The sequence below is a fragment of the Arachis hypogaea genome, chromosome 19 (genome assembly GCF_003086295.3).
Source record: "Arachis hypogaea cultivar Tifrunner chromosome 19, arahy.Tifrunner.gnm2.J5K5, whole genome shotgun sequence".
Lineage (NCBI taxonomy): Eukaryota > Viridiplantae > Streptophyta > Magnoliopsida > Fabales > Fabaceae > Arachis > Arachis hypogaea.
The window spans coordinates 131,803,153-131,823,178 of NC_092054.1; the positions used below are offsets into that span (position 1 = coordinate 131,803,153).

The 20,026-nt window shown below is 33.9% G+C and overlaps 2 protein-coding genes and 1 pseudogene across 2 annotated transcripts; all 3 read left to right on the forward strand.

Annotated features, from left to right (window-relative positions):
• The first annotated feature begins 265 nt into the window (after positions 1 to 265).
• Positions 266 to 14,046, forward strand: LOC112778761 (uncharacterized; annotated as a pseudogene).
• A 1,975-nt stretch (positions 14,047 to 16,021) lies between these two features.
• On the forward strand, positions 16,022 to 16,570 carry LOC140182352 (uncharacterized). Its single transcript, XM_072228521.1, has one exon. It carries the CDS (start codon positions 16,022 to 16,024, stop codon positions 16,568 to 16,570), a length of 549 nt encoding a protein of 182 aa, XP_072084622.1.
• A 60-nt stretch (positions 16,571 to 16,630) lies between these two features.
• Positions 16,631 to 19,603, forward strand: LOC112778763 (uncharacterized). The gene is made up of 3 exons (XM_025823050.1): positions 16,631 to 17,542; positions 18,104 to 18,915; positions 19,216 to 19,603. The coding sequence occupies exons 1-3, from the start codon at positions 16,631 to 16,633 to the stop codon at positions 19,601 to 19,603; spliced, it is 2,112 nt and encodes a 703-aa protein (XP_025678835.1).
• The last annotated feature ends 423 nt before the right edge of the window (positions 19,604 to 20,026 follow it).

A 20,026-nucleotide genomic window follows, 5' to 3' on the forward strand; every position in this document is an offset into this window, starting at 1 on the left:
GATAAAAGCTGGTAGTGACGGCGGCGGTTCCGACGGAGGCGACGCGAACAGCGGCTGGGTGCAGTGGTTGGACTCCCAGCTCAGCCTCAGATCTCTCTCATCTGCTCTGCTCCCGAACTCTCTTTCTCTGGCTCTGCCATAAGTGACGGCGACTGACTCTGTGACAAGGATGACAGCGGTGTAGTGAAGATGACGGCGGCGTAGTGAGGACGACGGCGGCGATGCGACAGCAGCTACCAGACACGGCGCCTTCTCCCCTCCGACCATGGCTCGCATCTTCTCCCTCTCCTGTTCGCGATTCGAACGGCGGCGGCAAGGAGGATTCGACAGCGAAATCCGACGAAGCTGTCGGCGAGGATGCGACGGTCCCGAGCAACGCGGCGGCAGCAAGCTAAGCGGCTCCTTCCTCCCCTGCGCGCGCGCTCTTTCCTCCGTCCCGTGACTATGGTTCGCGGCTTCCTCTCCTACAACGGCAACACGATGGCGCGGCGGCAGTGATGCCTGCCGGCGCCGTCCTTCCTCTTCCCCTCTCCTCTTCTCTGATCCCTCTCTGGTTCTCGTTTCTTCAGGGTTTTGTTGTGTGTTTGCTGCTGTTTTGGGGGGAAAGGGGATTTCGGCTGAGGCAGAGGAGTTTAGGGTTAGGAATTGGAGAAATTATGGTTTAGGTAAAATTAGGTTTAAGGTCAGCTTTGTAATTTCAAATAAAAATAAAGATAATATAGTAATTAGAAATAAATTTTAATCCAACAATAATAATGTATAAAAATACTATTTGTTCATCAATTTCACAAATTATTTTTAATAAAATGTTCAAATCCAAAAATTAGAAATAATATACTTAATTTTTTTATTTTCCAAAACAGCAGTATTAATATTTTAAAATATTAATTATTTAGTCCAGATCATATAAAATTTTTATTATTTCATAACTACCAACTTTATAATTTAAATATAGAAAATAATCTAATAATTATAAAATTGGATAAAAATCTTAATTTATTTCAAATTCAATTAATCAAAATTTGCTTTAATTGTCTTTAATAAAATAATTTCTGAAATTAAAAATATAAATAACTATATGAACTTGAGACTTGATCATAATAAAACTTTTCAAAAGTTCTGGGTCTTAGTATTACCTATTTTAAAGTCAATATTTTGAAGGAGAAAAAACACAAAAAAAGCATGATGAGCGTGATGAATCGTTGAAAACAGATAATTCGAACGTTGAACTTAAATCGAGCGAAACAGACATAATTCTTTACATTTTTTTATTTAAGCATTTCTTGTTTTTATTTGGAGACTGACTTGACTCGAATAATATAGTTAGATACAGATCTAAAAAGTTACAAAGAGCCAAAAAATATACATAATATATATAAAAAATGACAAATACAAATACAACTATAAGAGTTAAATATATATCTGTCATTTCTTTATAGAAGAGATAGACAAAATAGTATATTATGTTCATTTACATTTTTAAATTCATTAATAACAGAATGTATATCAAACTTTATAAAAAAATTGTTTTGAACCTTATTTGTTAGACTTAAAATTCATTGACATAAAAATTTTAGTTTATTATAATATAAAATTAATAAATTAAGTTGATATGAATATGAGTTCATGAATTGTTTATTATTTATTTTCTTTAGACCTTTTGAATATTAGAAAGATCAGATGTAATAAAGTTTATTAATTCTTCGAAAATATAATGAACTGTTAAATATATATATATATATATATATATATAATCTTTTTATGTGAGAAATTATATATGCCCTAATTTTGTTATAAAATTGTTGCATTGGAGGCCTATAACCATCTCTAACAGTGGTTGAAAAAGGTTCTTGCTTCTTAAAATTTGGGTTATTAATGATTTTTCTAATTTGAAAGTACTATTAAAAATTATATCATTTCATTAAATAGGTAACTTATCCTAACATGATGGAATTCTTTGAGAGTCTTGGAGTTGATATGGAATTATCTGATACGTCATTCGCCATTAGCCTTGATAATGGTCACGACTGTGAATGGAGCAGCAGAAACGGTTTGTTTGGCTTGTTTGCACAAAAGAAAAATGTGATCAACCCTCACTTTTGGCAAATGCTAAGAGAAATTATTAGGTTCAAAGATGATGTTACAAGGCAAGTAGGCTAGAGAGTTCACCTAGTGGGAATAAGTTAACTCGTTTTGGCCCGTCTTTTTTTCTTAAAAGAAATATATAAATATAAACATTAGAATACTAGATACTAGACTTTTAAACTTTAGTATGAAAATGTATGAATGTTTAAATAAAATTGTTTGGTACTTTCTTCTTAAGCAACTCTTTTATTTGAACAGATATTAAGAAAATTAAAAAGTAAAGTATGGGTCAACTCATTTAGCTTGTCAACTTGGAGGATCGGAGTCGATTTACTTGATGAAAAAGCATTGTCTACTTTAACTTTCTTTGTACTTTCATGAAAAATTTAATTAATTATTTTGAACTCAACTGCAAAATATTGACAATTGACAAGAGTAATGCTAATTTGCTAGTTCATGGATGATTATATCCTGATAAATTGAACTAGAATGAGACCCGCGCAATGCGCGGAGAAGTAGATTATTTATACTATATAGTATATTTTAATAAATGTTATATTAAAAATATTTTAGAGAACATATTATAAATAGATTTTGAATTTATTTATTTTTAAAAAAGACATAAGTTATTTATATTAGAGTTATACAAAAATGTATTTTCCTTCTTCTTTTTTTCATTTTTCGATTTGCATTAATGGCTACTCTTTGTCTTTTTTGCGGTTTTTTTGTTTGTAAATAATTAAAAGAATAAATGAATGAGAATGAAAAACATATAAAAATGTTACATTAAATTTAAGAATTTTTGACAATTAGTACGAGAGATGAAGAAATGAAGAGTAGTAAGAGTTTTAATATGTATAAGTTGTAGAATTTGAATATTTGTAACTGAAATTTTTTATAATTATTATTATTATGAAACTTTTAATGTATGTTTATTGCATTTAATAAGTACTTGATGTTTCAATTGAATAATAATAGATAAATTGGATAGATCTAAGTGTTTCAAATAATTGTGTTTCTACATTTTCAAAATAGGCATCAAAATCACCTTATGAATCAATTTACAATAAAATAAGGAAGGTGCAATAAAAATTATGTTAAACAAACCAAACTGCATCATCAGGGCTATTGAAAATGATATTGAACAACAGAATGAGAAGAGTAAACGGCAAAGTTGAAAATCTTTAGGAAGACACCTTGGACGAATCTCCTACGTTGGCGGCGCCGAATGGTGACGTTGGTCTGAGACCCAGAATCGAGCTCCGACAGGGAAACCGCAACAGGAGGAATGGAGTTTGCCCTGGTTTCTGCAATTTATGCAATGCGGCTCCGTCGGGGATGGACATCGCGATGGACAATTTGTTTTGAGGAAAAAATAATGGCTCATGGGACCGGAAGTGGATGGAGGAAATAGGATTTTGGTACGGAAGAGGTGCCAAGAGGAAGAGGGTTTAGAGAAGCATGAGAAAGGTAATAAGCTCTTTGGTTTTTAGAGCTTTTTGGAAAAAATTAAGTTGTTGGTTTTGTTTTTTGTGTTTTTTTTTTATTTGAAAATAAAAGTTGATTTGGCAAGATTTGAGTGGTGGATTCTAAAATTTTGCCAACTAAGCGATAATGCTGACATGGCGTAAGTAGAAGAAGAGAAATAACTTAGAAGTAATGTGGGTAAACCTATGTACCTACTTTTATATATTAAGAATAGATTTGTTATCTCATTTTCCAATTAAAAATGCAGCTTTCTTGATATGCTTGGCAACAACAATTCGGATATGGACCGCAATGAGACCTTGGACCAATTCATAAAGTCAAGGGATTACTCTAAATTATTTGTGAAAGCATATATTGTGAGTAGTTCATTTGCATCTTGTTAGATTGTTTTGATTTCTATAAACATTACTTTCGTTAGTGATATAATTATTGTATGCTTTTTAATATGCTATAACATGAAATTAATGAACGTAGGTTCCAATATGTGGTTCTATATGGCCCTGCTCTTCTGAAGGAGTTATGAGCTTTTTTGCCTTTTCTGTTTTCTCATTTTTTAGAAATCACCATCATCTTTAGGTAGTAAGGAGATAAAATCTATCTCAAATTTATACAGTGATGAATAATCTAATTTAAATATTTAAATAAAACAAAGGACTGCTTCTTGATTCACCTGGTCCTCTTTTTCTCCTTGTAGCTCTTTGGATGACCACAATGGCTAACTGTTAAAGGGCGCTCGCACACTTATGTTAAGAAGGTACCATATAGTGATTAATTTTTAATGCTAAGCTTGATGGTAGCATTTTTTATAAGCATGGCCATTTGACCCTTTTTAGCCACGCTTTTGAAGCGTGGCAAGAAAAAGCGTGGCTAAATTTATAATCAATTGCCACCTTTATAAAAGCGTCATTTATTAGTCCTTTTTGGCTACGTTTTTAAAGCGTAGCAAGAAAAAGTGTGGCCAAATTACTAATCAATCGCCACCCTCATAGAAGTGTGGCCATTGACCCCTTTTGAGCACGTTTTTAAAGCGTGGAAAAAAATGTGACGACAAAACTTTTTTCTACTTATATGAGATCGATACCTTTTAGCAATCAAGATTTTGACATTACTTATTTGTTATAATAACTAGGTCAAAGAAGAACTTGTTAGAAGAGGTGGTCAAGCAATAGTTAATTGTGAGGTGGAACTGGTTTTTGCATCAGAAAAAGGTGATTCATGTATCTATTCCCTTATTGTACTCATTGACCTTTAGACATTCACATTTTCTTCTTTAATTTCTTTCTCAACCATTGAGTGTGATTGTATGATTTTGATTAAGCAACAATCTTAAAAATTTTGCTGTAGGATGTGTTGTGCATTGCAAAGATGGTTCCAAAGAAATGTATGATTGCTACATAATCGCAACACATGCACTTGACACTTTGAGATTATTAGGAGAGGAAGCAACATATGATGAACGAAGAATTCTTGGTGCTTTTCAATATGCATACAAGTAAGGATTATCTTAACATTTCTAACTCTTTTCTTCGCTATTATCCACCCACAAAACATGATAATGTAGCTTGTAATAGTTACTAGTTACATTTGAAAGTAATAAGTTTCATCAAATGATATGATAATGATGATTATCATGGTATTTTTCTCTTATGACAATGTTGCAGATGAAGTTTTATCACTGTTAAACCTTTTATGCTTATGGTCTCCATGTTTATGAAGAGAATGGAACTTTAAAACATGTTAGAGTGAAAATATTTATGTTCAAATAAGTCCACACTTACAATAATTGTTTGATCTTTGCTGACAGTGATATTTTTCTTCACCATGACACAAATTTATTGCCTCGAAACCCATCTGCATGGAGTGGATGGAATTTTCTTGGATGTAACAACAACAAAGTTTGTATCACATACTGGCTCAACATTCTTCAAGTTAGTAACAATTCATATAACGCATTTGTCCATAACTGAAACCTCTAGAAGGCAACTTAGACTCAAGTGAACTACAAATAAAACTTGTTAATTGATCTTATATTTTGATTTGCAGAATCTTAGTGAAACAAGATTACCTTTTCTTATAACTCTAAATCCAAATTATATACCAAAAAAAATACTCTTCTTAAGTGGTCAACTGGACATCCAATTCCATCAGTTATTGCATTCAAAGCTTCACAAGAGCTTGAAAAATTTCAAGGAAAAAGAGGAATTTGGTTTTGCGGTGCCTACCAAAGTACTTTTTGGACCTACCTAGTTTTGGCTATTTGATTAAGAGTTAAACACTAGTTAAATTATTAAATATTAAATAAAGCTCTAGATAGATTAATTACTTTTGTATATCTAATGACATCTTCTTTTTCAAGTACAAAACCTTTACTATGTTGAGACATCTTGACCGACATTAAATATACTTGTGACTTAAGCAAATATTTATGCTTTTCAGGTTGTGGATTTCATGAAGATGGATTAAAGGTAGTTAAAGGAAACTTATTATAAAATTAAAGAGGCTCAAATTTACTATGAATCAGTTTTTAGTCCAAATGACAAATTAAAAAGGAATGAAAAAACTAAACTATAAGAAGAACATTTTTAGGCTGGCATGATTGCTGCATATAACGTTCTTGGAAGATGTTGTTCCCTCCGAACAACCCCAAACACATGGTACCTTATTGGAAGGAGCTTAGTGCACGCTTTTTTGTGACGAAATTCTTAAGTTCCTATATCACCACTAGTAGTTTAATGTAAGTTTACTTTTATTAGTGTGTAGACATTTATTGCATATCATAAATTTGAGCCTAATTTACACTCATAATATTATTAGAATAATAATTTCTTGAAACAATCATTCTATCTATATGATTATAGCATTGTAATTCTAGTTCTTGAGTCACTTATACATCATGTTTTGAGGAGTTTATAGTTTATTGGAGGAGGGGAGAACAATGTTTTCCTTTCAAGGAATCAATAAAAAGTGCTCTGTGAAGTGTGCTATGAGAATTCACAGTCCCCAGTTTTATTGGAAGGTGTGTGCATTCAGACTCAAAAATCACAGATACGTCAAATGAGATATTTTTTACCTAAATAGATAATTCATAATTGAAATTTCGGTTTTCACAAAAAATATAAGCATTAGTAGGAGTTTTGCTACAAGCATGAATAACTATACTTCTATCTTCCCTACATTTTGGATTTTTCTTATACTTTCTTTAACTAGAATAGAAAAAACTTAATGCTAGCTTGTAGTTTGTATACTACAAAGCTAGTTCATTAATTAATTATTTTTCTTTATTTGTTTGATTATGTTATATTAGATATCGCAAGTATTTGTGCTATTAATCTTGAATATAATTTGTTTACAATTCTGAATTGGTTTGTTTCCATAGCAATGAACTCTTTGCGCTATTTTTGGATGAAACAATGACATATACATGTGCAATGTTTAAGGCAAGGCGACATTCTTTTGATACTTAACTCCAATTTCTTGCAAATGATACTTGCATTTACATTTCTTTGTCTATATGAATATTTGGTATAGAATGAAAAGGAAGATTCAAAAGATGCACAATTGAGAAAAATGTCTCTTCTCATTGAAAAAGTGAATGGTTTAGAATGTTATTTTATCAATGTATTTTAGTTGATAGATTGCAAAGGTCTTAACATTAGTTTTCTTTAAACAAATGAAGGCTAGAATAGACCAAACACATGAAATTCTTGATATTGGATGTGGATGGGGAAATTTAGTGATTGAAGTCGTCAAGAAAACCAATTGCAAGTGCACTGGCATCACTTTGTCTAAGGAGCAACTAAAATTTGCAGAAAAAAGAGTTCGGGATGCTGGACTTCAGGTCTACCATATATGATAAGATAATTAATTTCATCATTTTCTTAAAATCTAATGCAGAAACATGGTGAACTTAATATACAAGCCAAATGAAACACATGAAAAAAGGACATTAAGTCTCCATCTTCAGTTCTTTCATTATACTGTTGTGATCGTTTCATAGGTGTGATCCATGCATAATGTTTTGAATTCATGACTTTAGAATCATATCAAAATTCTTCTGTGTGTCTATTGCCAACTACTGAAGACATTTAAATATGATAGGATTATATCTGTGTGAGCAAATTTTCTATTTGACTCTGCATAAATACATAGAATAGCAATATTTTTCTGCATATTGCATAACATATAGATTGGTATTTTAGTGGAATGATAGAAGCTGTCGGTCATAAATACATGGAAGAGTTCTTCAGTTGTTGCGAATCACTATTAGCAGATGATGGGCTTCTAATTCTCGAGGTATAATTTTTTGGCAGTTTTTATAAAAATATGCAAGGACGAAAACATTTGTTATTATCCCCAAAAAAGGAGTTACTAGTTTTGTAAAAAAAAAAAATTGGTATTTAAATTGGTGATAACATTTGAAGATGGTTATCTTTATTACATAGTTCATATCAATTTCGAACCAGCGTTACGATGAGTATAGACGCAGTTCTGATTTCTTGGAGGAATATATTTTTCAAGGAGTATGCCTTCCTTCTCTAAGTAGGATAACATCAGCTAGTGGTGTCAATATGTTTGGCCCTATAGGGCTTTGGCCCTACTTTATAGGGCCAGAAGAATAAAAAGCCCTTTAACTAATAGGGTCAAATTTTTAAAAAGCCCTCAGGGCCAAAAATCCTCATGGGCCAAAAGCCCTAGGGCCAACCCATGGGTTACCTAATTCTCTTTTTTTTTTTTATACATTCTCTATTTCAACAACACACATAAAACTTATTAAAAGTCATTAATTTGTTTTATCCCTTTATTTTTATGCTTGAAAAATAAATGTTAATAATGTACATTGATCATATTAAATCCAACTTTTAACTATATATATCAAGAAATCAAACATGACATTTACTATCTCATCACCCTTTTTCTTACTCTCTAGAATTTACCATCAAGAATGTCTCTAAAAAATTAAAATAAAGTTTATACAAAAATTCATCATCTAAAATCATGAATGTTGAGGGGGATGCATCGTTGCTGTTGACACTTCTTCTTCTTCATGAATTTCACCAATTTCATCATCTAAAATCAACCAATTAAGAAACAGTTAGAAATTCAATTTAAAATATTATTTGAAAAAAATAGTATAAATATTTACCATCATGATTTGGAACAAATCCACGTAACCAACTCCTTGTGCAAATAAGCATTTGGACATGCTCATGAAGAGTGGAACTTCGATATTTTGTTAAAACACGTCCACCAATACTGAATGCAGACTCAGATGCTACCGTAGTGATGGGAATACTTAAAACATCTCTGGCCATAACTGACAGAGTGGGAAACCTATCCTCATTAATCTTCCAAAAATTCAGCACATCATACTTCAAATCATCTTCATTGGTGTGAATCAAACCTTCTTTTAGATAAATCTCTAATTCATCTTTATCCTTGGAAGTTTGGGTTTCACAGTCAAATTCTCTGAACTCCTAAAAGATATAGTATAAAGATTATTTAAGTAACGAATAAACATAATAGGAGAAAAATAATACTATATTAAAATTAAATACCTTCATCACTATTTTGCTCTTCTTTGTAAGCCTTCCTTCTTCAGGTGACATAGGAGATTGATTACTACTTTGAGAAATTGTTGAACCACCAAAAGTATTTATGTACTCTCCATACAACCTTTTAAATTTCTCCAATACTTCATTTGCCTTCAATTCAAAGGTTGAAGGATCTAGTTTTTTGTAACAAAACCTCAAGAACTTTAACTTTAATCGAGGATCAAGAATTGCCCCAAAAGCTAAGACAGTGCTATAATCCTTCCAATATTTATCAAACTTCATCTTCATTCTGAAAGCCATGTTCATAATAACAACATCATCACAATTTTCATTATTTTCCAAAAGACATTCAATTTTCCAAACTTGCATAAAATACAAATTTGATGTTGGATATGATGAACCTGAAATGAGGTTTGTAGTTTCATAAAATGGCTCTAAAAATTCACACATTTTTTTTGCTAAGCTCCATTCTTCATTTGTCGGAAAATCTTTATAAGCTCCATCTACAACACTAAGGATGTCAAACGCTTTTTCAAATTTAATTGCACTTTCCAACATCATATATGTAGAATTCCATCGAGTTGGAACGTCTGATTTTAGACCAACACCTTCTTCAATTTCTGCTTGCTGCACACAATCTTTAAATTTCATCATTCTCCCATCAGAAGCTTTCACATACTTCACACTCTCTCTGATTTTAAATAAAGCTCTAGCAGCCACCTTTAACCCTTCTTGCACAATCAAATTTAAAATGTGAGCGGAGCAACGCACATGAAAATATTCTCCATCGCAAAGCAAACTATTCTGCTTACGTAGATGAGTTTTTAAGATGTTTTGCATGTTGTCATTTGCAGAAGCATTATCTAAAGTAATAGAGAATACTTTCTTATCAATACCCCATTGCTTCAAAGAGTTAAATAAGACTGCTTCCATATCAGTTCCAGTATGGGGAGGAATCATTCGACAAAAATTCAAAATCTTACTCACTAGTCGCCAATTCTCATCAACAAAATGAGCTGTCAGACAAATATATCCTTCAGTGGTAGATGCTGTCCACACATCAGATGTCAAACAAATTCTATTAGGTATCCTAGACATCTTCTGCCTCAATTTCTCTTTCTCTGTTGAATAAATCATTTGAAGATCTGAAACTAAAGTGTTTCTAGAAGGCATTATAATCGTTGGACTAATGTAATTAATCCAATCTCTAATACCCTCATACTCAACAAAGCTGAACGCAAGATCATGTTTTGCTATAGCTTGAGCGAGTTTTTTTCTATGAACATGCTGATCAATTTTGGTTGGCAGACTCTCTATATCATCATCAAATCTAATATTGAGAGGTATAGATTTACAAGAAACTATGTGACGACTTAGATGAGAAGTCCCGTAACCATTCTTAGTTTTTGGATTTTTTCCAATTTTGTATTCACGATGACAAAAATTGCATTCAGCCTTTTCAATACCATCTATGTCTTTTCCAATCTTCTTAAAAAATCTCCAAACATTAGATTTTTTACCAGAATCAATACTACCAGAAGCTTGAACAGGAGTCTCAGAAACAATCTCATCATCCATGTTTATAAATTTCCTAATCATATCCAAATAATGTATATTAAAATTCTATAGCAACAACAACAACATTCATTAATTCATATTAATTATTCATCTCTGAAGTTTCAATAAGAAGTAATTGAAGAGAAAACAGTAACAATCAATCAAACAAGCAAAGCATGTATTAGGATTTAGGAATGGAAAAGCAAGAGAAGCTGAAACATAGGCCGAAAAAAGTATCATCCCACCAGCAGACACAAGTATCAAAAGCATAATCTCAATTTCACACCAACAAAATTATAGACTGCAAAATCAGTCTACACTACATAAGCATCAAATCACAAATTTCTTATAATTTAAAATCAAAAGATGTCATAATAGAAAATTTCGGAATCCTTTAACAATATAACTTTGTGATCAGCTGCCCTTTTATTTTTTTGTTAAAAAGATAAAGTTATTTCTTAAATTTAGACCAAGAAGCCTTTAATTAAATAAATGAAGATAGAATCTTAAAGAAAGTCACATATGGAACAAGTGGTGGAAAATAGACAATAAGAATCTTAAAGAAAGTCACATATGGAAAGGGAGGCCAAAAGACAAAACAATGTTACGTTACTGTAATTTAAAACCAAGAAAGTGCATTGAATAGTCAACAAGAAACCAGTGTTTTCCAAATATTAAAACCTCAGACCTTTTGGCTTATTAGTTCAAGCCCTGAAGCAAAATTCTCCAACCTAGCAAGATCATGTTACCACTAAATCAAACTGAGTGCCTTTTACAAATCCCAAAAAAATTATATCAGTGAACTTTATCTGCCGGATTGAAAGCTTTTAATAGTATGAAATTGATAAATCGTGTTTAGCATTGTAATTTTTCTTGGACCTATAAATTTATTATTTCAATTCTTAAAGAATTAAAGCACCAAAAAAATCTAAACTCTCTTCTTATATAAGCCAAAGTAAGTTTACTTGATGGAGTCAATGATATGAAACAAATTAAAGAGAGAAGACTAAGTATAACTATAGAATGCAAGTTAGCAAACTAAAATATTAGAGACAAAGATGTCAAAACCTTGAGTGTGACAGAGAGAGTTAAGTTTGTGGAGGATAACCAAGCACAGAGATTTGTAGATGCAGCAGTTACATTCAATAGCATCATTTTAGAAGCTAAGTATGGAAAAATTACTTGAATATCTCAAACTTCCTGCATGTGCTTTGAACTTTGAAAGGGTCTGCAGAAGCCGCCACAAGCCCACAATCAATAGTTTTCTTGTCTTCCCCTAAATGAACGGCAATTCAATATCACACTCTCATGAGTATGATTTATCATCACTATTAGAATTAGGAATAATACATACATGTCACTTATCACTTATGCAACTGATTTACTTAGAAAACTAAAAACAAGGAAGTTTGTGGTGGTAATGAAAGATAAAAGATAACGAGAAAATTAAACATGAAAGACATCAATGCAAGTTGTTAACAAAGTCAATTAGTAATGACAAAAATATACTATCAACAATCAAGGAACTTCACTGTGAAGTAGTAACAACTAACAAGAGACAAAATAGTTCAGTTTGTGGAATTTATGTAATGAAGCAGAGAGGCTACTCTGCATAACAAAGTGCACAGAAATCAATATATGCTCGGTTGAAGTTGCAATTTGCAAATACTTATTTTTCAAAACAATACCAGTTCTACAATTTAAAAATTTCTAATTAGTTATCAACAATCCAAGTAATTAGTTATCAACAATTTAAAAATTTCGTTTGATTTATTATGCCATTACCCATTCTCATGAAACTCATCCAAATATGAAGATAATGAATCAAAAACATCATAGAAAGAAAATATGGAATAGACAGAAGCTAAACAATCCAACAGTTAATCATGCTAAGCAACAATACCAAAATCACATTAAACAAGTTTAAAATCAGAATAATTGCTTATGTAGGAATCAAATAGCAGATTATTGAAAAATGGTAACTAAAACTCAACTTTGATTCTCAATTCCATAATCTCCTTTTGGGAAAAAATTAAAAACAAGTTCATAGTTCACAGTCTATAATTCATAGTTCAACTATTTTAAAATCAATTAACAACAGTCAACAGAATTAAAATGGGTGATGCAATTGCAAACAAACAAAGAAGAAACTCAGAGAGGGATAGAAAACAAAGAAACCCACCTCTGAATCTCTGATTCCGCGTGAGCGAGGAGAAGTAGCCACGGATTTCGTAGGTAGAAGTGTAGAACACAGATCCTTTCACAGTTCACCGTTTCAACGCAAATCCTTTCACAATTTCACCTTTTCAACGCGTTCTCTGGTCAGGGTCTCAGCCTCTCAGGGAGGAGAAGGTTAGATTTAGGGCTTGGAGGGCTTATAGGGCCAGCCCTGTTTTGCTTTTTTGTTGGCAGGGCTGAATTAAGGTTGGGCTTACAAAATATCATTTTATAATTTTTAGGGCTGTGGGCTAAAATTTTTTTGGAGGGTTGAGGGCCAGCCCTAAGGTTTGGGCTAAATTGACACTTCTAACATCAGCCATGGCTGCTGCATCAAGATTATGGTACAATTTTCGTGTTATTTCTAACTTCAATGATCATGAGCATTCCTTCATTCTTTTGTTTTTAATGAAATGAACATTCCTAAATGCAGTGTAGAGCATAGTGAAAAAAGAACTTCTTTAAAAATCAAAGGTATATCTATTAGTTTTATCAAAACATACTTAATGTATTAACTATTGAAATGATTCCTTTTTCTTCTTGTTACCACTTATGCAAAAAAATCTATTTGAAATTTGTGTATTTTCAATGAAATTTTGGCTCTTGGGTTCGACCAAAAGTTCATCAAGACATGGGAATACTATTTTGATATTTGTAGTGCAGGTTTCAAGTCACGAGCACTTGGAAATTACCAGGTACAAAACTAAGTTACAAAAAAATCTACATCATATATATTATAACGAAACATTTTTTTAGACATTATATTATAGTTTAATTTTAATACTCAAAGATATAAATTTGTGACCAAATTTTAAAACTTTTAACTTGAAATTGTGCTATGTTAAGTCTCCTTACTTAGCTCTATAAGACTGCACGAGGGAAAATATTTACTTAAGAAAGTAATTGCAATGCAAATTAAATTTAGACTACTGGTAAATATTTCTTAAGTTACAATAGAGTTAACTAGTATGGATCAACGAGTAAACATTAATCAAAATTTGAATATATTGCTTATGGTTAATTAGAGGTGTATCAAGTAAATCAAACTTGTTTTTATTTATGTACCTGTATGTAGATAGTTTTTTCAAGGCCTGGTAACGCAACTACACTCAAGGATCCATACAAAAGCTGGCCCTCAGTATGTTGAGAACAAGAAGCCATGACAGATAATAATAATAGCATACTATATTGTATCTTTATTGACAAATGGAAAAAGGATAGATCGATAATTATCTTGTACTTTTTTTTGTTGCCACCTGTTTTGTAATTCATATTACCATACATAAGGATGTGATTATTTTATTAAGTACTTTTTTTTTTTGTAGTTTTGTATCATACATTTTGTGTGATGAATAAAAATGTGAAAAAAAAATGTATTATTGTTAGATAATTATATAATATCATGACCATATATATGCTCCTTGGTAAATTATTAATGCTCAGTGGTATATTTGTACATAAACAATTTCATGTACAATATTTTTATTACAAACGGTCGTATAAATATTGTATTTTATGAAAAAGTCTTTTGCGTGCTCTTTTCTTCTTAATATATTTTTTCTCATTTTCCACAATTTCTTATTTCTTTTTTTCTTATTTTTTCATATTTTTCAAGTTTCAATTTTTCTTATATATTCGGTTGAATTTATGTATATATGTGTACCATAATTAATTTGTAATTTAATCAAATATATTATACATACTTTATTTTTTCTTTTTTTTTAGACATATTTATTAATTTGTACATGAAAAAAACAAGACTTATATGAACAAGTAAACATGTTTCATTAGTGCTCTGTTAGGGTTTCTTAACGGAGTTCCTAGTGCCATCAAGGCTACATTGTCAAGATCAATTAAATCTCAATACAAGTCTACGTAATCTGCATGGCTGAGACAACGAGGAATGAAGATCGGATCAAGGAAGACAACCTGAAAGGAGGTAGGAATGTGATTCTACTGGAAGAGGCAGACATATCAAAAGGTATTAACGCTTGCTCCAATAGTCTCTATGGCAGACTCTTTGCCTCCAAAACCTTCTCAATTGGAACCATGGGGAATGCTTTAAAGGCTATATGGGGAAACCCGGAAGGATTTAGCGTGAGTGACAAAGGGGATAATTCCTTCCAATTCTTTTTTAATAAAGAAGTGGATGTCTTGCGTGTTGAACGTGGTTCTCCATGGCTATTCAAAGATTATGTGCTCCATGTCAAGAGATGGAAGGAAGATCAGAACTATGATGAAGAGATTATTTCCAATTTTCCAGTTTGGGTTCAATTTTGGGGTTTGCCAGAATCGTTTAAAACCCTCGAAGTTGGACGTAAATTGGGAGAGAATCTGGGCACAGTGTTGGAGGTAGGTAAATTTCAGATGCGAGGCAGAGAAACTAGGATTGTGAAAGCCAAAATCAATATCGATGCTGCCAGGCAAGTGAGAGATCAGTTAATAGTGGCAGGACCTAATAAAAAGGAGGTAGAAGTGGCACTGCGCTATGAGAGACTTGGAAAGTTCTGTACCTATTGCGCAAAATTGGGGCACGAGGTGAAAAACTGCCATGATCTGCTGAAGGACACAGTGAGTGAGATGGTAAAAGAGGATGACATTGGCGAATGGGTTAAAGCTAGCCAAGTGGGAACGCGAATCTACTCTGAAGGAGAAAGAACATTCAACAACTCAACCCAAAACCAGAATAAGGCCACTCAACGTAAGAAAAAACCGGTCTTAAACTGCTTATTGGAAGAATTTGCAGGGATGTCAATGCAAGAAGAGAAACAAAGTTTGAAACCACAAGACACTGGTAACAGGGCAGCACCTGAGTCACCTCAATCAGCCAATTCTAGAACAGAATGCATGGAGGTTATCATAGCTGGTCAGTCCAATACCAAGGAGGATGAAGGGCAGCTTATGCAATTCGCTATTGGGGAGTGTCTCACCACAGAAAAAGGTAGGAAGTGGAAAAGGTTAGCAAGACAAGGTGCTGCAGAGTCAGATACTAAAAGTGAACCCAAAAAAAGGTTGATGAGTGGTATAGCTGAAGTAACTACAAAGAAAGCAAGAACAGAGGATGAAAATGCAGTTGAACAGATGGTGGAGGGTGCCAGCCTACAAATGGCACCCAAGGCGCCATGAGAACTATAGTTTGGAATTGTCGGGGTTTGGGGAGACCCCTGACAATTCACACCTTAAAAGGGATCTGTAAATCCCACTCCCCCGAGATTGTGTTTATAAGTGAAACAAAGAACCAATCTCGACAGGTGGAAGCAAAACTTCGGGTATGCGGCTACGAAAACTGGCATATTGTTAACCCGGCAGGAGTGGCAGGAGGACTTGTGCTAGCTTGGAAGGACAGCATCAGTGTTCAAATTATTAGCAGTGGAGAATTCTTTGTGGCAGCCGAAATTAAGGATGTCGGAAGCAGTGAGGTATGGGCGTTCATTGGTGTCTATTTGAGTTGTTCAGAACAAATTCGATCCTTACAGTTTGAGGAGCTTATAACAATGAGCCAACACATGGAAGGAAAAGTGGTAATAGCAGGCGATTTTAATGCTATAACAAGCCAAGCGGAAAAGGAGGGTGGAGGCCAAAAATCAACAACCACCATTGCAACATTCACTAATTTTATTGACAGTAACGAATTGGTGGATATTGGAATGGTGGGGCACCCTTTCACGTGAACAAATCGAAGACAAGGAGAGGATTTGGTGAAGGAGAGGCTTGACCGCTATTTAGTTGGGATGGAATGGAAGTTGAAGTTTCCGAATGCAGTGGTGCACAGGCTCACAGAGTCAGGCTCGGATCATGCTCCAATTTTGATGGAAACCGAACCTCAATCCTGGCATAGTAAAAGGCGGTTTAAATACCAGGAACGTTGGTGTGGAGAAGAGGATGTCAAGAGAATTGTCAGTGAAGTGTGGAGAATGGAAGTTGTAGGCTCGGCTATGTTCTCTTTGGCCCAAAAGTTGAAAGTTTGTAGACATAGACTAGTTCAATGGCAGAAAACTCACAAAGCAAACTCCCGAAAAGAAATTGAGGACCTTCAAGCTAAAATAGAGGAGTTGCGGGTGGCTGGAATCAATGGGGGAGAGGAGGTTACCAGTTTGGAAGAGAAGTTGGAGCTAGCATATTTGAAAGAAGAGAGCTATTGGCGAGAAAAATCTAGAATCAAGTGGCTAAAAGAAGGAGATCAGAATACTAGATTCTTTCACCAGAAATTTCAATCAAGAATGCGAAGGAACAGAATTTGGAGATTAGTGGGGAGGGACAATGAGATTGCATCGAAACCGGAGGATATTGCAAAGGTAGCTGAGGACTACTTTTGCGATATTTTTACTTCTTCTTGTTCGGCTGATCCGAATCCATACTTAGAGGATTTGGAGTCTAAGGTTACAGCTTCTATGAACCGTAGGCTCCAAAGGCCAGTAACTATGGACGAGGTCAAAAGAGCTACATTTAGTGTTCATGCTCAGAGTGCTCCTGGTGATGACGGGTTTACAGCTAAGTTTTTTCACTTTTTCTGGGATATAGTTGGAGGTGACGTTTTTAAGGCAGTGAGAAGTTTCTTTCACAATGGCAGAATTTTAAAAAGCTTCAATCATACTCAAATTTGTTTGATTCCAAAGGTGCCAGATGCCAGTGACATGACTCAGGTACGACCGATCAGTTTGTCTTCAGTTATGTATAAAATTATTTCTAAAGTTATGGTGCACCGATTACAAGGTATTATGAATAAAATTATAAGTCCAAATCAGAGTGCGTTTCTCAAAGGAAGACTCATTTCAGATAATATTCTAATTGCCCACGAATGTATGCACTATTTGAAAAATAAGAGAAGTGGGGCAGAGCATGAGATGGCTATTAAACTAGACATGAGCAAGGCTTATGATAGGGTTGAATGGCATTTTTTATGGTATATTATGGATAAGCTGGGGTTTGATGCTAAATGGATTAACTGGACTAAGGAATTGGTAACAACTGTTTCTTACTCTGTTGTTGTGGAAGGTCAACCATTTGGCTATTTTAGGCCAAATAGGGGCATCCGACAGGGTGACCCCCTATCTCCATATCTCTTTCTTTTTTGTGCAGAAGGACTTTCCTTCTTGCTACACAAGGCAGAGCAAAACAGATTAATTCAAGGAGTTCAAGTTAATCGGAGATGCCAAACAATTAATCACCTTTTGTTTGCTGATGATTCAATCTTTTTTTGCAAGAGCGCACCTAATACAAGCCAAAGCATTCTAGAATTGCTAAAGACCTATGAGGGTTTTAGTGGGCAAAAAGTCAATTTGAATAAGTCGGCTATCTTTTTCAGTCACAACACTCCTCAGAACACAAGACTAGCAGTTGCTCAGACACTAAATATTGAACATATCGGAGCACAAGACAAATACCTGGGACTGCCCTCTATAGTTCAAAAATCAAAGAAAGCAACCTTTGGAGCTATCAAGGATAAAGTTCAGAAGAGGATTATGGGTTGGAAAAGAAGTATATTGTCATCAGGTGGCAGGCACACGCTATTGAGAGCGGTGGGGGAGGCGATTCCTATTTATACACTCTCTTGTTTCAAGCTCCCGGACACGCTGTTGACTGAGATTCATAGCATGCTCTCGCAATTTTGGTGGGGTCAAAAAAGCGCAGAACGAAGAATGGTTTGGATTAAATGGGACACAATGACGAGACCAAAGAAAGATGGAGGGCTGGGGATCAAGGATCTAAGGGCGCAAAATTTGGCTTTATTGGGCAAGCAATGTTGGCGTCTAATGAAATACCCTAATTCTACTATATCAAGAATGCTCAAAGCTAAATATTTCAGATATACAGATTTCCTACATGCAGAGATAGGAAGTGTACCGTCGTGGGGTTGGAGAAGTGTTCTTGAAGGGCGCAAGGTGATCGAGAAAGGCTTGTTATGGAAAATAGGCTCTGGCACTAATGTTCGCATCTTCCATGACCCTTGGCTCCCACCACCAGTGCCCCTTAATGTCCCTCAAAATGCACTCACAATCCCGCCAAATATGCAAGTGTATTACGTTAGTGTGTTACTAAATCCTGATAGAAGTTGGAATAAAAATCTGATTGAGTCGATTTTTTCAGTTGATATATGCAATAAAATTTTTTCAATCAAACCAACAGAGGAGGAGGATGAAGTTAATTGGTGCTGGACAAAATCTGGTATATATGAAGTTGGGTCAGGATACAAAATTGATTATGGATTCTTTCATTCTCCTACTTCATTGAGGTCCCAGAACATACACAACAGAGTCTGAAATAGCATTTGGGAGTTGAAATTACCACATAAAATTAAGATTTTTCTATGGAAAAGTCTTCATGAAAAGCTTCCGGTGTTGCAACAAGTTCACAGCCGGTTCGCATCCACTCCTGCCACTTGTCCAAGATGCATGTTGAAGGCTGAATCAATTTCTCATGCTTTGTTCCAATGCCCCCTATCTTCAATAATATGGAGTCTAAGCTTAATAACCCCTGACCTATGGATGAGAGAAGAAGAAACTTTTTTCAATTGGTGGCAACGAGTTCTATCCTGGGCAGCGGCTCAATTCGACGGTAGACAAAAGACCCTCCTCATAGCGGCGCTGTGTTGGAGCACTTGGAAAGCGAGGAATCGGTGTGTTTTTGAGAAGGTAATAAGCCCAGCACCAGAGATAGTGAAAGAAGCTAGCAATTTAGTGCGTGAACTTGTGAACCATACCTGATAGATGCTACTTTTTCTTTACTCTTACTTTACTCTTCTTTAAGCTCTTAGTCTTTCAGTCACAGCTGATGCTAAATGGAAATACCCAATTCTTTTGTACTTCCTTATGGAAACACTTTTATTTTATATTAATAAAATAATATTTATCTTTGGAAAAAAAAAGTAAACATGTTTCATTTATACAAATTAAATAAACATGTATATATATACAATGCAAAGACAATAAAAACCACTCACTTTTTTTTTCAATCATTTGTCTCAATCTCGATCCACATACGTGGAGAGGTATAAAAGTAATAGCTTATTTCCACTAATTACTCTCTTTTGTCATTGCCATTAAAAAATATATAATTTCATCATGTACTCCAAGACAATTAACAACTTGTTGAGTTATTACAATTTACAAGCAAAATAACACACCCAC